Source organism: Nymphalis io, chromosome 30 (genome assembly GCF_905147045.1).
Source record: "Nymphalis io chromosome 30, ilAglIoxx1.1, whole genome shotgun sequence".
In the NCBI taxonomy this organism is placed as follows: Eukaryota; Metazoa; Arthropoda; class Insecta; order Lepidoptera; family Nymphalidae; genus Nymphalis; species Nymphalis io.
In genome coordinates, this window is record NC_065917.1 from 2,029,278 (window position 1) to 2,048,302 (window position 19,025).

General features: G+C 40.0%; 1 protein-coding gene across 1 annotated transcript; it reads right to left on the minus strand.

Annotated features, from left to right (window-relative positions):
- Nucleotides 1–895: 895 nt before the first annotated feature.
- On the minus strand, nucleotides 896–18,732 carry LOC126779933 (zinc finger protein 665-like). Its single transcript, XM_050504139.1, has 14 exons — nucleotides 18,538–18,732; nucleotides 17,911–18,030; nucleotides 16,280–16,445; nucleotides 13,782–13,978; nucleotides 12,525–12,743; nucleotides 11,141–11,238; nucleotides 10,391–10,507; nucleotides 9,523–9,633; nucleotides 8,982–9,086; nucleotides 8,114–8,326; nucleotides 7,563–7,674; nucleotides 3,101–3,214; nucleotides 2,282–2,434; nucleotides 896–1,044 (listed from the first exon to the last, which is right to left on the minus strand). Exons 1-14 carry the CDS (start codon nucleotides 18,667–18,669, stop codon nucleotides 919–921), a joined length of 1,983 nt encoding a protein of 660 aa, XP_050360096.1. The 5' UTR covers nucleotides 18,670–18,732; the 3' UTR covers nucleotides 896–918.
- Between the last annotated feature and the right edge of the window lie 293 nt (nucleotides 18,733–19,025).

Genomic DNA, 19,025 nt, shown 5'->3' on the forward strand with positions numbered 1-19,025 from the left:
TCAATAGTGCGCGCTCCCTTTACGTCAGAAAGTGTAAAAAACTACGCTTAATATTTCTTCATTTTTGTTCACTAACTACCACTTTTTACCTAAAAGTGGTAGAGATAAAAAAAATCTTTAATTGACTAGCATACAAAATTTCAAGTTTCTGAGTCAACGCGTTTAAGAGTTACATGTATATAAGCCATGCTCAATAGGGTCCGTTCACACAGACCGGCTCGGAGAGCATCGGCCTGCTTTTTTCTTTTCACACAGACCGGGTCGTATACGCTTGGAATTGGCCGGAGCGGAGCCGCCAACTATTTCACATCGACCGGCTGGAAGAGATCTGAAAGCGGGTGCGAGCGAGAAAGAGCACGCAAGCGGAGCCGGTCGGCTCCTTTTATTACTTCACACGAAGCGCGTTCAGGCATTTTTAATGACAAAAAAGGTGCAAATGCAAAAATAAACTTTACTACAATCACTCAAAACACTGTTTCCAACGTGATAAAAATCTGCTCTCCTCTCCGAGCCGGTCTGTGTGAACGGACCCTTAGACCGCGCTCCCTTTACCGCAGGAAAAATAAGAAAAACTATGCTTAATATTTCTGCGTCGCATTTTTGTGGTCACTACCACTTTTAGATATATTTAATGGACTAGCATACACAATTTCAAGTTTCTAAGTCAACGCGTTTAAACGTTATATAAGTTACAATGTAGTACAGTCCTGTAGAAAAGTTTAGGCTCAGGAATGCCATCTGTCAACTAGTATCAGCGACGTTACACTGGCTCACTCGCTCTTCAAACCGAAACACTATCTAAGTTTATTAAGTAGCTTAAATCAAGTTTTTCTTTCTTTGTCATAATCATTTGACTATAATAAATATGAAAAAAAAAATATTTAAAAAAAAAACAAATTATATAAAAAAAATGTTTATTCAAACATTCTGAGGTAAGTTTATAAGCGGCGTGTTCTGTGTGATGTTTGGCGGGAAGTATTGCATCCGGGTCGCCACATCGATGCCCGGGTAGGTCTCCGGTTTCTTAACTGGCACTCGCGGTTGCTGATAGAAAAAAAAATTAAATTAAAAGCAGTTCCCTCGTCCTGCCATACAGACATTTTTTCATTTGCTGACATACCGACAGCAGCGCCACCTACTTGGCCCAATTGTGTTTTCAAGCCAAACAGGAACCCATTGAAATAAACACAAAATTTCATCCAAGCAGTCCAGTCGTTTAGGACGAGTTAGGTGAGAAACACGCGTACAGAAGAATTATACATTGTTAGGAATGTCTTCCTAAGGGGCGTGGCTTATTGACTCGACTTGATTACGTGATCATCGTGGTGGAAACCCTGCCGAGCTCATCGTGCGGCCAGGCTGACTCTCGGTTGTGGAGAATATCTCAAATAATATTTCAGTTGCTTAGTTTTGATTCATTTGTTCTATTTTTGTATATAAATTTTATATGTATAGTTGTTTTGATTAATCTCTTTAAAAACCTATTTCCATCCTGATTCCTAAAAATATATTACGGTACGCTTATGATAGTGTCTCTTTGTGGTTCCATTAAACAACCAATGTACAAAACATGGCGTCCAGTTTTTGAATAATTCAAAAACATAATAGAGAGAACACAGAATCATCCTTTTTTTAAAGTTGAATAATATTTATTTGTTATCTTCAAAAATAAATCAATTTTAATGAAAATTCCACGTACGGACTTCGCGAAGAATCATCTAATCCATCTTACCGTTTGAATAGTAGAAATATTACTTTTTAATACATTTACGAAGATCATATTTGATTATTTTGGCTCATCATGAGCCGGTCTAAGCTTGCAATATTATTACTGGATCATTAAACTTGACGGCTTATTTATATAAGTTTAAGATCAAATCAAATTATGTCGAATGTAATTTCAATTTTACTTTTATTTACTAGATGGCGCTAGTTGTATTTTAAATTGCAATATAGTTATTTATTTCTGTAAATACCTAATAAGGCTTGGCATATTTATAGTGGAAGAGATTCAAATTCGGTAAAAAGTTTTTAAACCCTATATGTGAGTATGTATATAGAAATATTTATCGCGATTGGGTTGGTATATAATTTCATACGTTACAGCGCCATCTAGCGACGAGTTACAACAATATCCAAGCGATCATTCAAGCGGTGTTGTTTTATAATATAGATGGTAAGTGGTCACCATCGCTGCACTTCGCAGTTACATCCGTTTCAAATTCAGACTATTGACGTGACAAGAGTGAATTTCACGTTCTTATAATATATAAAAGCTTACTTTGGCGCGTTTGCTGTAATGCATCATTTTCATATGTTTGTAGATGCTGGTTTGCCAGGAGAAAGTCGCAGGGCAAAGGGTGCACTTAAAACTCTTCGAGACCGATCTGTTCGTGTGCATCGCCCATACGTGACCTTTGAGCCGTTTGACCGTCTGTAACGTAAAATCATTTATGTGGTATGGTAACAGCCTGTGAATGTCCCACTGCTGGGCTAAGGCCTCCTCTTCTTTTTTTTTATAATATAGGTAGGCGGACGAGCATATGGGCCACTTGATGGTAAGTGGTCACCAACGCCCATAGACATTGGCATTGTAAGAAATGTTAACCATCGCTTACATCGCCAATGCGCCACCAACCTTGGGGACTAAGGTGTTATGTCCTTTGTGCCTGTAATTACACTGGCTCACTCATCTTCATTTTGAGGAGAAGGTTTTGGAGCATATTCCACCACGCTCCAATGGCGTTTGTGGAACACACATGTGGCAGAATTTCAGTGAAATTACACTCATATGACACATGCAGGTTTCCTAACGAATTTTTTCTATTAGTTTTCCCAAGTTTAGCTATTAGAAAATTCCAAGAGCATGTCAGCAGATTCTTATAAATTATCTTATAGAATGCTTTATCGAACAAACATAATTTTAAATCATTTAACTTCACCCACCTTATACGACCATTGGAATGGACAATAGAAAAATATTGTCAAATAAATTCGCTCAGTGAAACAGTGCTGTCTTATTCTATCGAATGTCAAATCTTTGATGTCAGAAAGAGATAGGTCTACGTTTATAAGTTTCCTGGTCCTTATTTTCTCTCACCTTATACGATTTCCCGCAGATATCACACAGATGCTCGCCGTCCGGCTCCTTCTTATTCTTTCCTTCGTGAATATTATTCATGTGCGCGACCATTATCTTCGCCGTCTTAAACGGCTGTAAACAAAAACATACTCGTCAGATGGTAACCGAGTTGACTACGTATCAAATGTATCTTTTTTTTTAATTTACATTATTAATTTTTATTATTTTAGTCAAATTTCAAATAGTCCCTCTCGATTCCCACCCGACGCAAAGCTGCCCATAATGCAGGCCGCATTTCCGCGCTGAATGGCAATAGACAAACTTTGTGCCAAGTGGGACCCGGAGCGACTGTCAAATCCCCATCTTTTTTATGAAGGAACCCGGGTTGTAAGAGGAGGGGAACACGTGAGCTTGTAAAGAGTTGCCAAATTTCTTTGTGCACGATGGAATTGATGTCACAGTTAGGCGGTGACATCGAGAGCCAGCACGCGTAGACTTGTGAAGGAAGGGGAGAAGCAGCATATTATTTAAAAAAAAGTTTCCCACTGGTGGTAGGGCTTTGTGCAAGCTCGTCTGGGTAGGTACCACCCACTCATCAGATATTCTACCGCAAAACAGCAATACTTGATATTGTTGTGTTCCGGTTTGAAGGGTGAGTGAGCCAGTGTAATTACAGGCACAAGGGACATAAAATCTTGGTTCCCAAGGTTGGTGGCGCATTGGATATGTAAGCGATGGTTGACATTTCTTACAATGCTAATGTCTAAGAGCGCTGGTGACCACTTACCATCAGGTGGCCCATATGCTCGTCCGCCTTCCTTTTTTTTTTTTTTTTTTTATATGCCCCGGGAAGGCAAATGACTCTACTCCACCTGATGGTAAGTGGTAGTAGAGTCCAAACGCGACGACGGCCAGTACAGTCGGGAAGATTGTTCTGTACTAACCGCCCCGCCTTGCCGGCCCGCAAGATGCCTCTTCACGCCTCGTTTAAAGGAACCCGGGTTGTAAGAGGAGGGGAACACGTGAGCTGGTAAGGAATTCCATTCTTTGGTAGTGCGACAAAGAAAGGAGTTGCCAAATTTCTTTGTGCGCGATGGAATTGATGTCACAGTTAGGCGGTGACATCGAGAACCAGCTCGCGTGGACTTAAGAAGGAAGGGGGAAGCAGGAATTAGAGAGAATAATTCCTCAGAGCACTCGCCGTGATACAGACGATAGAAAGCGCTCAGTGCTGCTATCTCACGACGCAATTGTAAAGGTTCAAGGGTGTTTGTGACCTTTACGTCGCCAATAATGCGTACTGCACGTCGCTGCAACCGGTCCAAGGCCTCCATAAGGTACTTAGCGGAGCCATCCCAAAGGTGCGAGCAATATTCAACGCAAGACCGTACCTGTGTTTTGTATAACAGGCACAGTTGTTGTGGCGTGAAAAAACGCCGCACCTTGTTCAGAACTCCGAGTTTTCGTGAAGCTGTTTTTATAATAGCCTCGATGTAATCCCTTGGACTAAGGTCGCAGCGAACGTCCATCCCCAGCATGGCGATTTTGCTTTGTATCATCAGCGGTGTGCCACAGAGGGAGGGATGAGGGTAAAATGGTGACTTTTTCGCTGTGAGAGCGCACACCTGTGTTTTCTTGGCATTAAACTCAACAAGATTATCAGAACCCCATTTGGCGATGAGCTCTAATGTCCTATCAAGTTCAATAACAAGATTCTCCCGCCTCTCCTCAGTTTCCGCCCGCCCAGCCACTGCGCGTCCGTGGTATCCACCATGCACTGTACTATCATCTGCATAGCAATGTATGTTCCCAAGAGAGAGCATATCATTGATATGCAAAAGAAAGAGTGTGGGAGATAGCACAGATCCCTGGGGGACGCCAGCATTCACTACATAGAATTGTGAAGCGCAACCATCTACTAAAACACGAAGGCTACGCTTGTGTAGGAAGCTGGCAATCCAGGTGCATAGCTGAGCAGGCAGACCATATGCCGGTAGCTTGGAGAGAAGACTTCTGTGCCAGACCCTGTCGAAAGCCTTGGAGATATCGAGGCTGACAGCCAACGATTCTCCATGCTTGTCGATAGCTTCACCCCAGAGGTGCGTTACGTACGCTAGAAGATCACCTGTGGACCGTTTTGGTCGAAATCCGTACTGACGATCATTAATTAGACAGTGATCTTCTAGGTAATGGATCAGTTGGTTGTTTAAAATCCGTTCCATCACCTTACAAAGTACTGAGGTGATAGCTATTGGCCGATAATTTGCCGGGTCAGACCGATCCCCTTTTTTGGGAACCGCTTGCACATTAGCTCTTCTCCAAGCCTCCGGCACACATCCCGAAGAGAGAGAAAGTTGAAACAGGCGCGTTAACACAGGAGACAGCTCCGCCGCGCACTTCTTCAGCACAATGGCTGGTATTCCATCGGGACCGCTAGCTTTCCGTATATCGAGTGATTGCAGCTCCGCACGCACATCACGTTGCCTGATTTTGATGTCAGGCATCGTGTGGCCACATGAAGGTATTGTTGGCGGCTGCGCACTACAATCATCGATCACAGAGTTGTCGGCAAAGAGTTTAGCCAGGAGGTCGGCTTTCTCCTGCGGACTGTGAGCTAGCGATCCGTCCGGATTTCTGAGCGGTGGCAGCGAAGGTTGGCAGAAATTGTTTTGCACAGACTTGGTCAGACGCCAGAAGCTACGGGAGCCCCTAGGATGCGAAATAAGGTCATGACCAATCTGTACAATGCGCTGTGCATCCGCTCTCGTGTATGCCTTCCTACAGGACTTGGAATTTTTATTGTAGTTTGCTTTCAGTGAGTCAATGTTAGATGCCCCGCTAATGCAGCCGTTGATCCACGCGCGATATGCCGCCTGCTTAGATGATACAGCGTCGGCACATTCACGCGTGAACCAACGGTTACGCGTACCCCTATTGATGAGATCTGAGCTAGGAATGTAGTATTCCATTCCTAACATGATCTCATCAGCAACAGCAGCGGCACCAGCTGTCGGGTCATTCCCACTGAAGCAACGTTCCTTCCAAGGGACTGACGCATAGTAATCGCGCATACCGTCCCAATCTGCCGACTTATAGTGCCAAACGCGACGTTTGCATACCGCTGATGGCGGCAGCTTGGCCTGTGGCACTTTGGTAGATATAAGGCCGTGATCCGAAGAACCAAGTGGAGCTTGAACCACAACCTGATATTCCACCGGGTGAGAAGTCAGCAGAAGATCCAGTAGAGAAGGCGCTTGCCCATCAATGTCTGGGATCCTGGTGGGCTGATCAACCAGTTGGGTCAAGTCGTGTGTGAGAGCAAAAGCATGAGCAGTTCTTCCAGCATGGTCAGTTTTGAGGGATTTCAACCATGATTCATGGTGAGCATTAAAATCCCCCAAAAACACCAATTCCGCGTTAGGAAACTGCTCTTGCGCAGCATCTGCCACCCGACTAAGATGGTCGAATAATCGGCTTGTCTCCAAGTCACCATTGTGGGATCTGTAGAGGCACACGTAGACTCGACTCTGACGAACCAGGTCCACACGTACCACCAACATGGAGAAGGAGGGGTCCTCCAAGCAGCGCAATCGGTGACAACAAACATCCGCCCTGACGAACAAGCATACTCCGGCTTTCGCTTTAAAAGATTCTTCAAGCATGTAGCCGGGATAGTTAAGGTAGCTGGTGTTGGCAGGGCGGAGTATTTGCGTCTCCGTGAGAAACAACATTGCTGGCCGTGCTGTCTCGAGATGGTGGTGGACAGCGTTGAGGTTAGCGTGGAGTCCTCGGATGTTAGAGAACTCGACCTCAAACAGCGTGGGTATGGTGGGGGTGTGCACCGCTGAACGACCGTTATTCCTTATTTGCGCTACCATTTGGAAATTAGGAAAAGAGACGTGAGGCGAGCGACGTATTGCCACGATAGGGATGGGCAAAGTATGGAGGCGTGTTTTCCCAAATGTTTGCCAAAAAGGAAAATATACTGATCCGCCGGACGGAAGGGCCCCCGAACCCCCCCGGAAGTGGCCGCCGGGACCCCACCTTCCGGTCACCAACCGGCACGACGGTCCACCCCGAGATTATGCGTGGCCTGGTGGGGCAGCCTCGAGAGCTGGTTAGGCACGCTCGGGCCCCTGTACTATGCCACGGGCGGCCAGCGGAACAGCCGTTTCTTCGGGTCTCCCTGTCCGGCAGGTCAATACAGTTTCCCCCGGCATTGGTTCAACAGCCGTCTCCACTGGACCAACACCCATCGCAGCAATACTCGCTCGGGCACTGGCTGTACGCTGGCTGACCTCGAAACGCGGCTGCAAGCCACTTCACGAGTTTTTCACCATGCGTACGGTGGTAACAAGCCAGGCGGATGTTAGCATCCTACCACCAGAATAATATTAACTAATATAATAAAATATTACTATTCTATAAAAAAAAAAAAAAGACAATAGCTAACTGTCAATGTGTTCGTCCCACACGATACCTTAAAGCACACGCTACACTGGTACTTGATACGCCTGAGGTGGTCCCAATCAATGTGGTCGATCATACACCACCGGGTCGCGAACTTCTTACCACAAAAGTGGCACGCGTGCCTGAAACAATATCTTTATAGAAAACCGCATTATATAATTAATATATATATATATATATATATATATATATAGAAAATTACATAGAACTGAATATAAAGAAAGCTTAAGTGTTATAATTATATAAGGAAAATATAAAGTGAGTGGTCATGATGATCGTGAGTTCAAACCCGGGCAAGCACCACTGAATTTTCATGTGCTTAATTTGTGATTATAATTCATCTCGTGCTTAACGGTGAAGGAAAACATCGTGAGGAAACCTGCATGTGTCTAATTTCATTTAAATTCTGCAACATGTGTGGCAGCAACCACCAACATCCACCAACACGCATTGGAGCAGCATGGTGGAATAAGCTCCAAACATTCTCCTCAAATAGTGAGGCCTTTAGCCCAGCAGTGGGGCATACACAGGCTGTAAGGGGTCGTTGCCCCCCCCACTCACACGTAGCTGTCCTCGTGCGCGTGCCGCTTGCTGAGCCGCATGTGGTTGTTGTAGCAGTCCCGGCTGGCGAAGCTCTTCCCGCAGTCCCGGCAGCGGTGCAGGGCTCCGGCCTCCCGCTCGCGATGGTTCCGCATGTGCCTCGCGAGGTTCCGCTTCCATTGGAACAGCTTGCCGCAGACCGAACACGTGAAGCTGAGCCCCTCGTGGATCACGCTGATGATCACAATAAACAACGCATTGATTGAAAGAAAATCAAATTGTCCCGTAACCAGTGCAGTATATACTGGCTAGAGATACTTGTAACTTTGAATTATCTCCACGCACACACAGCAGTAAACACACAGTATGACCCACGTGATGACATTTGCCCTCAGTTCATGATGTGTTATTCTGAATTATTCGGGTAAAAATGTTTTTCGTGACTCGCAACACCGTCTTACTCCTGCTCTATTGTGGCCATGGACCACCAACTAGAAAAACGCGTTACGCGTTTCCCCCACTGTTCCCGTGGGGGAAACGCATGGTATGTGGGGCTCGCCGGTGTCCAAGGCGCCGAGTGCACCCCGAACATCGCAATACCCACTAAAAAACCAGCGGAACCCTTTCCGTCTCAACGAAGAGCGCCACGGGATCCCTCTCATGTAACCGTGACATCCCTTACCTAACATACGAGCAAAGAGACTCCTTGATCCATACAACGGCTTGTTAAATAAAAATTATTAAATAAATCACGCGCGAATTTCAAGCCGCCATTTTGTTGAACAGAAAGATAAAGCAATTAATTCATTATTGGCGCGACTTTTAATAAATGTCTAAAAAAATCACTTTCACTTCTGGATGCTAAATATACATATATGGAGAAACTCACGCATGCGCTCTGTAACTCTTCTTCGAGTGGAATATTTTCCCGCACCCCTTACAGGGGATGAATAACTTCTCCTTCGGCTTTTCATCTTTATTCAGTGGTAATATTCTGAAAAAATAAAAAATAAGTTGATAACTTTTTTTTTACAATTAATAGGCAAGCGTTTGACCGTTGACTTGCCTGATGTTAAGTACCTACACGGTCTAGGATATATCACGATTGCCTTTAAGAAACCTGTTTACTCTGGATATGAAGACACCAACATTGTACCTATCAGGAAATACGGACTCGGGCATCATTCACGCAGCATTCCATAGTTTCGCAGTGCGAATGATGAATGTAGACTCAAAGCGCTTCGTACGTAGGCGGGGAATTTCCACTGTGTACCTATGGCGCTTTGGTCGCGTTTGCCTGGCCGTTCGATAGTAAAAAGGGGGCGGGAGGAATCAGTTCGTGTAATTCCTGAGCACATTCTCCGAAATATACGAACTTTTTAAGTAGAGTATATTTTTATTTTTAATCTGTATTCAATGTACCAACTTACTTGAGGTGATATTTCAAGGTCATTTTGTTCGCGAAAACTTTGCCGCAACAATCGCATTGCGGCTTCTCTTGGTGGGTCACCGTCCTGTGGTAAGCTAGCTTCGATCTCGTGCTGGAAGATAATTTTTTTTTTAAATAGGTATACATAGGATAGGCAGTCTGGTAAATGATAATCTGATGCCACGACAATGACACTGTAAGAAATATTACGCTACATCATACATTAGATGATTTTTTTTTTATAGAATAGGAAGGCGGACGAGCATATGGGCCACCTGATGATAAGTGGTCACCAACGCCCAAATACATTGGCATTGTAAGAAATGTTAACCATCGCTTACATCACCAATGCGCCACCAACCTTGCGAGCTATGATCCCTTGTGCCTGTAATTACACTGGCTCACTCACACTACAAACCGGAACACAACAATACCAAGTACTGTTGTTTTGCGGTAGAATATCTGATGAGTGGGTGGTACCTACCCAGACGAGCTTGCACAAAGCTCTACCAACAGTAACATCCCCTGTCCCAGTAGTTACACTGGCTCACTCAAACCGGAATACAACAATACTGAGTATTGATGCTTCTACCTAGACGGGCCCGCACTAAGCCCTATCGACAGTTAAATATTTGGTACAAATTGCCCGTTCTAACTTCGCACAGATTTAAAATCCAAGCGAAGTTACTCCTTCCATTTACCCCCTTAATTGTTGAAATTTCAAAAAATATAGATTTCTGTCACAGCGGCTATTCTCCAGAGAGCTGGACCCATTTTTAATTTATCTTATTGTCAATATTACTGAACGATGATGGCTGAATATTCAAGTCTGTTGCCTATCTGTCAAAATACAATTTAAATAAAAATACCTGAACACTTTATCGGGGCAATCAGGGCACGGGTATCCCGGTTCTAGAAGTTTCTTAGCGCACTCATGTTCCAGCATTATTTTCTTTAGCGTTGTTAATAAGTTGCATTTTCGACACCTGGAAAATTAAAAAAAAAAAATTGGATTAAAATTTAAGAAAAAACAAATCTATAATAGAGACAATTATTTCATTTTATTGACTGCCTTGTCGGTCTAGTGGCTTGATGTAAGGCCGCAGACCCGGCGATCCTGGGTTCAATTCCCAGGTCGGGCCAATAAAAAGTTATTGAGTTTTTTACTTTCAAAGTTACGATAACAACGAATCCACAATGAATTTAACACTTTGATTTCGACCAATGATATCGCGTTAATTCAAGGTCGACTTTGTTTATCTATTTTTACTTTCTTTTTTATATAGAATAGGAAGGCGGATGAGCAAATGGGCCAACTGATGGTAAGTGGTCACCAAACGCCCTTAGATATTGCCATTGTAAATGTCAACCATCGCTTACATCACCAATGCGCCACCAACCTTGGGAACTAAGATGTTATGTCCCTTGTGCCTGTAATTACACTGGCTCACTCACCCTTCAAAACGGGACACAACAATACCAAGTACTGCTGTTTTGCGGTATTATATCTGATGAGTGGGTGGTACCTACCCAAACGAGCTTGCACAAAGCCCTACCACCAGTAGTTTTCCTATGACTCCTGTCATAGGAAATTATATATATATATGTATAGTACTCACTTATAAGCAACAAGGTGTAATTTTCTATGAATCCTTATATTCTCCTTGGTCAAGAAATATGCTTTGCAGACATCGCACTGGTGATCGTCATCACTCTTCTGGAAAAAAAAAACAATTGACAGTATCAACATCAGAATATAATACACATACACTGGTGGTAGGGCTTTGGGCAAGCTCTTCTAGGTAGGTACCACCCACTCATCAGATATTCTAGTGTAGTGTAATTACAGGCACAAGGGACATAACATATTAGTTCCCAAGGTTGGTGGCGCATTGGTGATGTAAGCGATGGTTAACATTTCTTACAATGGCAATGTCTGCGGGCGTTGGTGACCACTTACAATCAGGTGGCCCATATGCTCATCCGCCTACCTATAATATTTAAAAAAATGTATCTTTACTTATATACTAATATTATAAATGCGAAAGTTACTCTGTCTATCTGTCCCGCTTTAACGGCGCGCAAGCTTAAACCTTAATAAAATACATCCCCCCCCCCCCCCCTAAACACGCGAGCGATATTATATACGTCAACCGTGAAGTATACAAGAGGTGCATGAGGCACAGTAGAGCTATTCCGTTAGAAAAACTCGAAAGTCACCGCAGAAAACTGTCGTAAAATGTCAGAGAGTGATATGCGATATTGACCGTTATAATCATAACATTACAAGAATACACGCATCAAAATAGTATAACACCATAAGTTGGTTGTCAACATTTCACGGGTGAGTAATGAAGTGAATTGCTGGTAAGAATATCTGATGTGTCTTACCCAGGGCATGCAAGTAACCCTATAGAATGAAGGCCCGCATAGACGGGCCGGCCGTTAGAGCGTCATAGTAGCACGCGAAAGCGATCCCGTGGCGCTCCTCGTTAAGACGGAAAGGGTACCGCTGGTTTTTTACTAGGTATTCCGATGTTTGGGGCGCACTCGGCTCCTTGGACACCGGCGAGCCCCACATACCCCCCCCCCCCCACTGTTTTCGTGGGGGAAACGCGTAACGCGTTTTTCCAGCGTTAAAAAAAGGGTTTGCAAGTAATAGTTCAGTCACATAAGCATAAAAAAGGGGACAACTTCGGAATGAGTTAAAATAAGCTAGAAGCTATTTTGGCTATTTTAGAAGAGTTGTCTTAAAAGTCTCACAACATCTCGTGTATACGTCGTTAGCTATTTACGTTGAAAGGTTAAAATGTCGATGTTTATACATTTTTTATGTTATAGGTAGGCGAACGATCAAATGGGACCTGATGGTAAATGGTAACCGCCCATAGACATTGGCCCTGTAAGAAATTGGCAACTAAAATGTCATGTTATGTGCCTGTAGTTACTGACAGCCTTCAAACAAAAACCCAACAATAATGAGTATTGAAAAAAAATACTCACCGAATTATGCTTCCCATTAACGTGAAACTCCATTAACCTCTTAGTATTGAAAACGTATATACAGAATTCGCATTTGTACTTAATTTTCTGGAACTCCTCATTCGCGACATCCTTCTGCCGTACCTTCCACATTTCCTCCTCGCTCATTGTGTACAGTTCCACCAATTCTTCTGGAAGGTTCTTCAGACGTCTCGGCTTCTTTTCTTTCGTGTCTGTAATCTGTTTTCTTCTTAGTTAGTTTCTTAAAGTTATATAATTCCCTGTCCGTTATATATTTATCGTACATTATATATTAAAGTGAAACTTCAAATATATATAGCGTTGTAATTTTTTATAAGGTTAAATTTGTATTTAATTATCAGAAATAGGCATAATAATAATATCCTGGGACATTTTTCACACACGGCCATCTGATCCCAAATTAAGCTTGTACGAAAAACCAACGACTCAACCAATTAAATGATGCAAAATTAATTTTGAAACGCGTAAAAAAAACTGTTCAAGAGAAACGGTTATAAATACAGAAGCATGACGTCATTCGCTCTGATTGATTTTTCAAATAAAATGGCCGATTGCAGAATTTTATACTTTTATTTTATTAAAAATCTTATTAATCTCAATGTGTATATTAAAATGAGATCATTTTTTAGAATCCTTTTAAAATAGTTTCTTCTCTAAAATCATTTATTTTTTTAATACTGTCATCATGCCGTTAAAACGCTTATAACCTAACCTATAAATTCATAAACATGAAAACGTCACCCCGTTACGTAATAAGTATAACTCATATAGTCTCATTATTCATTATATTAATTTAAACGGTAAATTAAAAATAAAAAAACAAACTAAAAATTTAAATTTAGAATGTATTCTATTTACGTCGTAACTTTTTACTTACTCGTAACAATTTTCACTCGAATCAGTTTTTACAGTTTCGGGCGTGATCAATTTTTCAATTTTAAAATAATTATTTTAAGCCTAAGAAAATTTATGGAGTAGTTATTGCATGATTATATTTTTATTTAATTTAATATTATAATAAAACTGATTACTTTTTACAGCGACATTGAATTTTCAAGTGCTTAATTTGTGTTTATAATTCATTTCGTGCTACGCAGAAAACATCGCGAGTCGAATGAAAATCTGCCATATATATATATGCCGACTAACAACCCGCATTGTATGAGCGCAGTAGTGGGAGCTTAACAGATTATTACTTTGATTTTTTAAAGCTTAAGTTTAAAAAAAAAATAATACCTTTTCGTTGTCTCGCCTTTTCTCCTTTTCTTTCTTCTTCTTTTTCTTACCTCCTTTATCAGTCTTTAGTTTCGCGAGTATAATATCGTCATCCGACTCCGTCTGCTCTTTCGCTGGTAAGTCATCGTAGGTGCAGTCCACGTTTACGTCATCCGTCTGAAAATCTTCATTCTCTAATTTTATGTCACTCCGTAAATCTGTAATGTAATTATTTATTGTACATTTGTAAAACATTTACAATAGACAGTTTATACCATACTCTACCATCCTCAAACTCCAACCTACCTAAAAGAGCGGTTTACCTTCCTTGGCTCTCAAACACCAATCAATTCGCAAGGAAGACAATAAATTGCTAATCCCTCTGAGTTGTAATAAAATATACAGCAATTCCTTTACGGTTAAAGCAGTAAATGGAATTCCCTGCCTCGAGACATTCGTCAAGCGGAAGCCGTACATATTTTTAAGAGTCGTTTGCATAATTATTATGTATCAATATAACTTTTTTTTTTTTTATATGGTAAGTGGTAGTAGAGTCCAAACGCGACGACGGCCAGTACAGTCGGGAAGAATGTTCTGTACTAGCCGTCCCCGCCTTGCCGGCCCGCAAGATGCCTCTTCACGCCTCGTTTGAAGGAACCCGGGTTGTAAGAGGAGGGGAATAACTATAGCATGTTGTATTATTATAAGTATACGGTTATTTATTTCTTATATAAGTATATATGTATGTATGTATGAGTATAAATGTATATATATATATATATGAGTATGTATGTCAGTATATTAAATATTTGTATTAAGTTCATAAGTTTTCAATAAATTTTAAGAATAAGTTGTTCGCACACTATGCCCGATTAATGATCCTGGCAAAAATAATATAAACATTTCTCTTTAAAGAGGTTGCTTGGAAGAAATCACTGTAAGTGATAAGGCCGTGAATAAGCCGAGATGGCCCTGTGGTAAGAACGCGTGAATCTTAACCGATGATCGTGGGTTCAAACCCGGGCAAGCACCACTGAATTTTCATGTGCTTAATTTGCGATTATAATTCATCTCGTGCTTTACGGTGAAGGAAAACATCGTGAGGAAACCTGCATGTGTCTAATTTCACTGAAATTCTGCCACATGTGAATTCTACCAACTCGCATTGGAGCAGCGTGGTGGAATAAGCTCCAAACCTTCTCCTCAAAAAAAAAGAGGAGAGGAGGCCTTTAGCCCAGCAGTGGGACATTCACAGGCTGTTACGGATAAGGCCGTTTCATCTACATGTTCTACTTGTTATTATGTGATTGTAAATTGTGTGCAATAACGAATAAATAAATAGTTTTATTGGTGTTAATTTTTAATTTTATTTGTATATATTGTTAGCTCTTTATGTAATTGTGTTTGGAAATTGTGTGTTCTGCTGTAATCGGTTGTGCATAGTTAGTTTTAAGTTAATGTAATGCGTGTTTTGAATGTGTTATGTACAGCTGTTGGAGATCCCAATAATCGACCATGATCAATATTTGTTTTTGCGATTATTTTATACTCACAATAAAATATATATATTTGAATGTTAACATTAACATTGTTAACATTTGCTTGTTGAAAGCCGACCTGAGTAGGTACCACCAAATAGTCATATGTAGAACATATGACTATAGCTCCAAACCTTGTCCTCGAAAAAGGGAGAGGCCTTTAGCCCAGAAGTGTGACATTCACAGGCTGCTACGCAAATTTCCATTTCTTTCATGTTTTTTGTTGTTTTCTTATTAGTTTGTTCTGCTCTAATTATGTTTCAGTTATAAGTGGAAACTTGTCTGGTATGTGTGCTATTAATATCATAGTGTTAATGAATGTACTGTTTGTTTCCCAAATAAAAATAAAAACTTGGATATTGCCGTTAAACTAAGAAAATATAAAAAAAATCTTAGGCAATATATAAAATAAAGTTCGTCCGTTCATTCATTCTATATGTGATTTCAGTAATTTTTTTTAGTATCTTTAGTAATTTATTATGTATTACTTTTATTTTTAGCTTTTCGAATTTTATTCCTAAATTTTAGTCATCTAAAATGAGATGTTTTGTTTCATGTATTAGTAATTTTAATTTATATCAGATTTTACTTAGTTGTATGTGATGGATGCTGTGGTTTCCTGCAACTAAGGGAGCACATAGACTTATAACTCGCATATTGTATTGAAGCTTGTCATGTGTCTCCGTCATATAATTAATATAATTTCTGTTTATAATTCATCTTGTGCTTTTCGGTGAAGGAAAACATCGTGAGGAAACCTGCATGTGTCTAATTTCATCGAAATTCTGCCACATGTGTATTCCACCAACTCGCATTAGAGCAGCGTGGTGGAATAAGCTTCAAACCTTCTCCTCAAAAGGGGTGAGACATTTACAGGCTGTTACTTACTTACTTTTTTATATGCATCCCTTGTTGGAGATCCTATTAAAATAAAATTAATGCGACGTTAACAGTTTTGTGCGTATTACATAATAAACTTACCTATTTCAATATATTTGCTGTTATCGGGCGGGACGGGTTCATTTTTAATACTATCCACATTACAGCATGGTTCGTCTATTAGTAATTGCGTATCGGTTATCAAATTTGATGTTAAGCGTTGGTTCGCATGAACGGTTAGATCGTTGGGTGAGTTGAGGAATTTGTACTGAAATGAATAAATAAATATCTTGTGGTATTTAAATAAATACTGGTGGTAGGGCTTTGTGCAAGCTCGTCTGGGTAGGTACAACCCACTCATCAGATATTCTTTGTCGTTGTTTTCCGGTTTGAAGGGTGAGTGGGCCAGTTTAATTACAGGCATAAGGGATATAACATCTTAGTTCTCAATGGTGTTGGCGGTGGTACTTAATAAGACTTAATTTAGACTGTTATTAAGCTATGCTAATTTATAATACATATGAGATATTTGAAGTTGGAACAATGTCGACACAGACAAGTGCGTCAATTTTAAAATTACAAAAACCAAATAACCATTACGCCATACTCACGTACATATGCGACCTTATACATATATGTTGGTATTTCATTAGATTATATAAAAATCCAGTAAGCTACAACGAACATATTTATTCTTATTTCTGCAATATATACATACTAAGCAATAAAGCCTGGGTAGCTATCATCTACTCATCATACATTCTTCGTATTAGCATTGTTGAGTTCCAGTTTGAAAAGTGAGCTAGTGTAGTTCTTGGCAGGACTTACAGTGCCAATAAGCGGTTGTGTCCGCTCACTATTAGATGACCAAACATGTCCGCCTGTCTATTTTATGCCTATATTAATATATCTCCATAAATCATCTGATTCAATTTGTTATTTCCTATAAAAACATCGTAACAAAGAATATATAATGTGTTTTTTTTTATAATAGGAAGGCGGATGAGCATATGGGCCACCTGATGGTACATGGTCACCAACGCTCATAGACATTAGCATTGTAAGAAATGTCAACCATCGCTTACATAGGCAATGCGCCACCAACCTTGGGAACTAAGCTTTTATGTCCCTTATGCCTGTAATTATATTGGCTCACTCACCCTTCAAACCGGATCACAACAATACCAAGTATTGCTGTTTTGCGGTAGAATATCTGATGAGTGGGTGGTACCTACCCAGAAGAGCTTGCACAAAGCCCTACTACCAGTAAAACCAATTACTAACTAAGCCTCTAGTGCTGTGTTATTATAAGCTGTCTGTGCAATATTATAGTATAGCTTTATTGTTATAATGCCGAGATGGCCAAGTGGTTAGAAAGCGTGAAACATAACCGATGATTGGTGACTTAAACCCGGGCAGGCACCACTAAATTTTAACGTGCTTAATTTGTAAATAATTCATCTCATGCTTGAAGAAAAACATCGTGAGGAAATCATGTATCTAATTTCACTGAAATTCTGCCACATATGTATTCCACCAAACCGCATTGGACTGGCGTGGTGGAATAAGCTTCAAATCTTTTCCTCAAAAAAAGGAAAGAGAAGAGGCCTTAGCATAGAGTAGGACATTCACAGGCTGTTACTTAAGTACTTTATTTTTGTATAATAATGTATTGCTATTACTGACTGTAATTAGTTATATATATATATATATATATTGCTGTGGGTTTTTACCTTTTCTGAATAGGCGATAAGTATATCATATGATTTAAGGATTTGTCCTCTGAATTTAAATGCGTTTCTGACATAAGCCAAGCATTCCCAGCACACTTGAATTGTCAATCCATCTGGTACCTGTAAAAAAAGATATATAAAAGAATATAATTATATAATTATGATTTTTTTTTATATCCTGGGACATTTTTCACACACGGCCATCGGATCCCAAATTAAGCTTGTACAGAGCTTGTAATATGGAAACTAAACAACTGATATACTATTTTTCTTTTGTAAATACATACTTATATAGATAATTTTATTTCAATATATTTAATTTGTAACAAAAAAACCATTATTTTGATTTTTTTTTTTTTGTTTAAACAATTATTTTGATTTTTGTTTAAATCGCAGTTAAATCATACTAACGTAAATAAAAGAAAACAATAACAGATAACAAAAACAAAAAAATCAATACAACAAATAAAAAACAATCATGGCGGATCCAAGGATTCCCTTATTCCTCATTCAAGCCTATAAAAAGCGAAAATATGACACAAGCACCCAATAATACGTCTCGGTTATGACATATTATGAATATTTAATCTTATTTATATCGGCGATATTTAAAATTATCGTACTTACATCGATATTTGCTAAAACTTTGAAACATTCTTTAATATCGTCACAGTAAAACATTTGACGGTTATAATTCAAGCATCCGACACATATACCGTTCACATTGTACCCTTCTATGTTTATATTAATTTCTTTCATTTTGTATAATATTTTTAGGCAAAATAATATATTATCAATGGAAGCTTCATTCCTTTTCTTCGGCCATTTTGTTCAATTTTGTTTGACAATCAAAATGACATTTGAAGTCAGCCATATTGATAATGACAGGAAACGTTTAGAAACTGAGACATTTAAAATTATTATTGTCTTATTTGTTTAAAATTAAATTAAGTGCGAAATTATAACACTAATTATAAGTTAAAATAACTGTATTATTCATTATTAAAGCAAATAAATGATATTTTACTAGTAGGGCATGAGCGGGAACGAAGTTAATATAATTAAAAATCGCATATAACCCTCAACGGCGCCACGATTTCATTACGTGGACATAG